The following is a 6,996-nucleotide window of genomic DNA, read 5'->3' as shown; positions in this document are numbered from 1 at the left end:
TCGTTGTAAAAGCCGTGTCTGTGAAAGAAAGATACTTTTCGGACAATCTAATATAAAACTAATGGTATTTGAGTGAATGTAAAACGAAAATGCTGCGTAAAATCTGCTTATGTTCGTAATATTTTCTTTTCTACACAGTTGTTCCCTTGTTTATGTTTTTCAACGAGAGACATATTTTATACGAGGGTAAAGCTTCAAACTCCAATGTTCCAAGTAAACCGTATCGGCGAATAAAGCTGCTTAGTACTGCTAATACTGCAACTATCGACAGTTAAGACAAAGTTATTTAGACCAAAACCAGTTAAGATGACTGGTCTTTAAAAAATACGTAACCATAGAATATTTTTATGTTTATTGATTTATTATTTTCTTACGAAATAAATTTCATGTTATGTAATTCCGTGTTATGTAGTACATTTTTGATATTGTTAATTCATAGTGTGGGGCCATAATTCCTAAATGAGGGCACATTTATAAAATTGTATCAGGTCTGTAAATATGAAACCGGAATTTGCCTATAGATGGCCCTAGCTGATGATGTAGTTATCACTAAACTGATGTCATTGATGCCAAAAGTCTTTGTTGACATCCCACAAACATTTTCGACTCAGAACAATACAAATTTCATACAACAGCATAGTTTGTAATAGCGTTGAACATGTCGAATTTTGTGCCTGGAAACTACGATTTGCGGACAGCATTGATTTTTTGTTACTATTTGAAGAAAATTGCTGCAGAATCGCATCGAATGCTTGTCGAAGCTTACGGTGAGCATGCTCTTGGTAAATCACTGTGCTTTGAGTGGTTTAAAAAAACTCAGAAGTGGCAATTTTGACGCGAGGAACGAAGAACGTGGAACGTGGAACGTGATCTATTATGAGCTGTTAAAACCTGACGAAACCGTTAATACTGAGCGCTACCGACAACAAATGATCGATCTGAATCAAGCTTTGCGTGAAAAACGATCAGAATATAAAAAAAGGCAACACAAAGTAATTTTGCTTCGTGATAATGCACCATCGCATACAGCAAAACCTGTCAAGGAAACGATCGAAGCGTTCAGTTGGGAAATACTTTCGCACGCGGCTTACTCACCAGACTTGGCTCCGTCCGATTACTATTTATTTGCATCGATGGGACACGCACTTTCTGACCAGCGCTTCGCTTCTTACGAAAATGTACGAAAATGCCTCGATGACTGGTTTGCCTCAAAAGAGCGATAGTTTTTTTTTTGGCGTGGCATCCACCAATTGCCAGACAGGTGGGAAAAATGTATAGCTAGCGATGGGCAATACTTCGAATAAAATATTTTTAATCATTTTCATACAATAAACGTGTATTTTCTAAAAATTCCGGTTTCATATTTACATACCTGGTAGAACCAATGATTTTGACTGGTGTTGTACTTGTAGTGGTAATCGCGAGATACGTCATGCTAATACACGCATATCTTTATTTTGAAACAACTATAATTACACAGTTTTGTAGTACAACTGTTTCTCGTTTAGTAATCTCATGGCATATACAGTTAGTCATATTAATATTTAGACACAGTACTATCTCTGTATTTGTTGTCTCGTATAAGAGGAGATAAGTTAAACATCGTGTTGCTCATTCTACGAAAATGTGAATCATTTATCGTGGTCATTAGCCCTGTGGAGAACAGCAGCAAAGGGTTAAAGTCGCTAAATTTAAATCACTGCAATCGATTCTACTCGGAACCGTTGCCCTGCGGCAGATCAGGAACGAAGACCTACGGAAAGATCTAAAAATATCAACTGTTGAAAAGGAAATTAAGGCAAATGCAATGAAACGTAAGAAACGACTTGCGCAACATCCTAATTAGTTGTCCTTGTAGATCGGTGACCAGATTAGACGAAGATTAGAAAGCAAACATCCAGTTGATCAGGTATGGGACTCTCATGAGATAATGTGCTATTGGTGAGTCACGCGCAGATAATTTAGAGCTAGAAAAACCTACCGAATGCCCAACAAGTCAAATTTCCCATATCAACATTTTTCGTAGATGATAACTTTAAACACGAACCTCGCTGCGAAACACATTTTTCCTTGTTTGTCGGATGATTCACAAGTAAGTCATTATTTTACGATTAAGATATACGACGTTCCGCAAAGTACACATTTCCTTGTTTATGAATTATATTTATGCTCTTGTCTACGAATTGTATATATAAGTAACGTCTAAAATATATGAGATTCAACTTCTACGAAGAACAAACCTTGAACCACTAACCCATAGGTTACGACCCCCAAGAGAGTCGTAAATGGTTTCTGGGAGATCGTCACTGTTATTTTTAGTTATAATTATTTTCGTAGGAAATTTTAAGAGACGAGAACTGCGCTGGTACAAAATCCCTTCTCTAACCGAGTACAGCCAGCTTCCCGGTGTAAAAGAACAAAGTTAACTTTTTTATTTCAATAAAAGTATCGTTCTACACGTTGGTCCTTAGACGACCGTGTAACTTTGCTGAGCGACATTTACATGAAATTTTAGTTACAGTGAAGTAACATTTTCAGGTGTTAATGTTAGTTAATCGTACTTTTGAAATAAAGTACAGAGCAGTAGAAAACAGGGAGAGAACGCAGGAGAACGCAAGAAATTGGAAGGAAAAATTTCTCCCATGATAGAAATGATAATCCTTAGAATATTATTATAAAAATATATTATCTATAATCCATATGAAAAAAAAAAATTGATGTACAATTTAGTAAAAATACTTTTTTATTATAAATATTATTATATTTATTGTGTTTAATTACGTTTGCGTTCATCTTATATTTAATAAGTTAATTAATCCTCCGGCTGCAGCCTTACTTTTCTGCTGACGTTGTCTACGTACTGAGTCGTTTAAATCTATGCAGTTTCTTTTAGGCTTTTGTGGTTTACAAAATCCCACAAAACTCTTGAATACTCTTCCAAGTTTCTAGAATATCGTCTAATTGTTTTTATTGGCACACGTTGCCTTAACTTTTTTAAGCAGGGCAAAATCTACACACAAGTACGGAGAAAATGAAAAATTACTTAAAATTACTGGTCAAAAACGAGGCAGTATGCTGTTTCCGAGAGTTAAATATTATAAATAAAAATTTTCGCATTTCTATACGCTTCGTTCCATGCTCGAGGAATTCCTCTTGATTTGAGATAAACTTTTTACGTCTCGTCGTAGCATGCATCTTGTCTTCACGTACATTTACGAATATTCGTAAATATTTGCTCAGACTCTACGAAATAGCTTTAAAGCAATTGCTTGCTTCTTGTACAGCTGTGCTTATCTTATGAGAAATTTTCTTCTAATTGTAAATCGTATTAGTAAGTACTGTGGAATTTGCGCTGGCAGTAACCACGAAAGGACGTATCGTACTATCTGATGGAAATGAATCATTTCAATTTATCGTCTGTTCCTCGATTCACTTTATGCCTCGTGAGACGTAGCTTCCTAAGGAATTTGCTTCTCGCGATATTCACAGGTTGTAATTTTGTCGTTAAACAAATTTGTATTACTCGCTTCAAGGATAAGTCGGCTAAAAGTTTTATGAAAATTCCCTAATTGGTAAATTGATTTTGTAAAGTACAAATCCATTTCTTTCCAGGCGAATTCTTTGCCTTTCTTTTATAAGTTTTTATATATTCCTTCGTACTCAAGTTACATTCATACTCAAATGATTCGAGAAAATCAACGAACGGAATACAAACAAGGTTACGAATATTACGAATTTATTTCACGGAAATTTATATTTCATTTCAGTGTCGACAAAATAATACATCGATACTGCGACACAATATAAAAGTGTGACAGACTCGTTATCTTGCTTTGATATCCATATATACGTATACGTATATAATAATTTTGTACAATTGCTATTGTATGTCAATGTACGTAATACTTATATAATTGGCTGACATACGGAATGACTGCTGAATCAGAAAACCCATTTCGTACGAATTAACTTGGAAAGTTAACAAAGAAGTTGTTTCGCTGAAAGTGTATCTTCGCTTTGTGGCTTTCGATTTTGCCCCGAAGAAAAGAATTCATGAAATAAGGTCAGTTTACTGTTTCCTTGAGAAGCTAATTTCAATATACCGGCAACTCTTTCCTCAGGATACCATTCGCTGAAGGATCGCTTGCAACAACGGAACCTTATTACGTTCCATACCAGATGACGAATAGCGCAACGACGACGATGTATACAAATTATTTTAATTATCCTTCTATCCAAGAACAACTTTATCTCTCTTCGACCGCGTTCTCGTACGAAAAGAACGTTTCCTATGACAGAATTTAAAAATGAATTATTTGCAACTTCTTGCAATTATTTGCAGACTTAGACTTAGAAATTTTCAAGAAACGAGGCACCTCGTTCCAACGGATTGTTTAAATCTTTACGACAATTTGAACTGTGACTGCTTTCACTTCGATACGGACGATACTGAAACTGAAATTGCAGTATAATACTAATCCGCAAAAACCGTAGAAAATTTCAAACGAGATTAATAATATTACACGGTGTTGATCTTCCACGTTTTCTCTTCCTTCTTGAAACCCTTTCACCCATTTGTAAATAGTTGCTGGCTTCATAGCATTCTGTTTATGTGCTTCTTCTACCATGTCAGCCACTTCGACCTTCTCGAACACTTCTCTTCCGAGCTTTGCGAGAAATTTCGCATTAATGCTTTAGTTTTTAAAAAGATCACCAAGCGTTTTCTAGACGTGTGACAGCCGGAAGAAACATGGGCATACTAAAGACGTTACCATAAGCGAGCGGCTTATCGCTGGATCGTGAAATTTAATCTCTTTATAGATAAGACTATAACCTGCATTCCTCAACCAGGTTGCCGCACAGTTGCTGAGATGACAGTAAAAAAAATCATTTTATGAATTTTTCGAGCATATCAAATATCTACCTATATGCTTTTTATGTACTTTTTTAATTAGAATAGTATCTCGCTTGTAATGGGCGAAAGCCTAACACGAGAATGATAATAATAAGATAAAAGGTAGCGATAATATCGATCAAATATTTTTTACAAAAGTGAACAATTTCTTTCGAAATTACGACACGTTCTAAATTTCCGAGCGGAAGTGCAAAAGTAGAAGAAACTGCAACCATTAAACAACGATGGGACTTGTTAAAAACTTGCATTTATTGCTTCTGCGACATTACTGCATCGTAAGTTGTTTTTTTATTTTTCCTAGAAGCAACGCATATTATTTTAATCGATATTAAAGCTATAATTGGTATCAAATAAATGCAATCAAAATCTTCAACAACAGTAGTCATAAAGAGTGTTGGCCCATCATTGTATTTATTATAGCGTTTACGTACTAATTGATTAAATATATTAAATTTTGTATCATTTGATAGTACTTTCGTACGATTATAAAAATTTGACTTGGTTACGAAAATGAAACATTGAACCTGATAAAAGAACGCTTAAAGAAGACGAGGTTCTCTCACATTTACAATTGAAACATGAAATTTGTAACAAAATGCAGTTTTGCTTGGCACGTCATATTTTGTGTAAAAGTTTCTTATTCTTTCTACGAAATTCTATTGAGTTTCCGTTTAACTTTATATTTTTTAATCATTTTACCGCGCCTCTACTTTTTCTCAATATTCCACATTTTATTTTGCAATAATTTTCGTATTGCTCGTACGCTATTATAGTCACTGGCAGCTAAAGTCACGCATACGTGACACTCGTTGTGAAAGTGTTAAAGTAGATACGCGATAGTTGTAATATAAATACTGGATGGTAGATTTTGCTTTCTTAAGATAGAACGATATCTGCGTGCTTGAAAGTTGCTCAATCGAGATGCTGTATAATTGATTTACGTGACGGATGAACGTATGACTCGTTCAGAAACCACGCCGATCAGTTCCATAAATCGAACAGCGGAGAAAAGAGACGATGTTGCAAATATGATTATTTTTAATTTATCTTGGAATTTGCTATTATCTGTGTCATCTTCTTATATAGATAGACGGACGAACAATAGCCGAGTAAATGAATAAATGAACGATAAACGAACTCTATATTATGGTCGCCCGAGAGAAAATCAGAGGCGAAAATTAGATTGAACTAGAGTTTTACACAAAGTATATTTTATATACATGCTTGCGATAATTTCAAAGTGCCGAAATACTGACGCAACAGTAGGGTAATTAATTTGTTTTTAAAAAATTGATCATTATCGGTACACTTGAAGCTATAAGAATTGAAATTGATCGATTTGGCCGCCGAGACGCTTCGTATACGAGCGCAAATAAATTAGCACGATAGAATTAGCTTGAATAGCAACGAGATAGAAACGACACGTTGAAACTGGTCGCAGACTATGAGGATTCGCTTTGACGTTTCGTAAAGAACGGTAGTAGTCTCTTTCTCACGATACACCCAGCGATTTCTGGTCGAGAAGGACCGCTCGTGAGGGCAACTGCGAAATCTTATTACTTTCTGTAGCGAAACGCGGCGGCTCGGATCACAAGCTCGAGAAGAGGCTAAGAGAAGAGAAGTGGAAAATAGCGGAGGAGGAAAGAAGAGCAGAAGAGCTGGATCGGTGCGAGCGCGCGCGCGCTCACTCTCACGACGTGATTCATCCGGCTTTCATGAGAAAATGCAATCTTTACGGCGAAGCCAACCCCGGCCTTATGTCACGCGCTATAACAGCAGCTATTACGACCGCCCCGCTAGACATCGCTGAGACAAAGCTAACCGGTTGTTCCTTCTCGGATGCACCGACACGACCGTACCACTGCATTACCGTACCACTTGCGAAATGAACGGTATGTACACGTAGGTACACTGCATATTACTACATACGCGCAAACGTGTATCGCATTCCCTCGAGCATGTCGCCTGACATTTCGACCCGGAAATTTTCTCTTCGATCAACTTCTAAAAATATTCTCGCGTTTCTTTTCGTCTTTCGAATATATTAACGCTTCTAATGTACGCCAGACATAGATAACGCG

The 6,996-nt window shown here is 36.3% G+C and overlaps 1 protein-coding gene across 1 annotated transcript; it reads right to left on the bottom strand.

The window, feature by feature from the left end:
* Window positions 1-3,799: 3,799 nt before the first annotated feature.
* LOC110119612 lies at window positions 3,800-4,755 on the bottom strand. The gene is made up of 3 exons (XM_020864944.2): window positions 4,524-4,755; window positions 4,377-4,455; window positions 3,800-4,289 (listed from the first exon to the last, which is right to left on the bottom strand). Exons 1-3 carry the CDS (start codon window positions 4,626-4,628, stop codon window positions 3,979-3,981), a joined length of 495 nt encoding a protein of 164 aa, XP_020720603.2. The 5' UTR covers window positions 4,629-4,755; the 3' UTR covers window positions 3,800-3,978.
* Window positions 4,756-6,996: the final 2,241 nt, after the last annotated feature.

The sequence above is a fragment of the Bombus terrestris genome, chromosome 10 (genome assembly GCF_910591885.1).
Source record: "Bombus terrestris chromosome 10, iyBomTerr1.2, whole genome shotgun sequence".
NCBI classification, from domain to species: Eukaryota; Metazoa; Arthropoda; class Insecta; order Hymenoptera; family Apidae; genus Bombus; species Bombus terrestris.
The sequence above is the reverse complement of the archived record's forward strand: the minus strand, read 5'-3'. Positions and strand labels throughout refer to the sequence as shown.

What these genes read in the sequence shown, in the direction of transcription:
- LOC110119612 (XM_020864944.2), bottom strand. Translation starts at nt 4,628, where the DNA reads ATGGTAGAAGAAGCACATAAACAGAATGCTATGAAGCCAGCAACTATT. An exon ending in ACGTGGAAGATCAACACCGT is followed by an intron (nt 4,456 to 4,523) that starts GTAATATTATTA and finishes CTGCAATTTCAG; the next exon opens with TTTCAGTATCGTCCGTATCG. An exon ending in AAACAATCCGTTGGAACGAG is followed by an intron (nt 4,290 to 4,376) that starts GTGCCTCGTTTC and finishes ATTCTGTCATAG; the next exon opens with GAAACGTTCTTTTCGTACGA.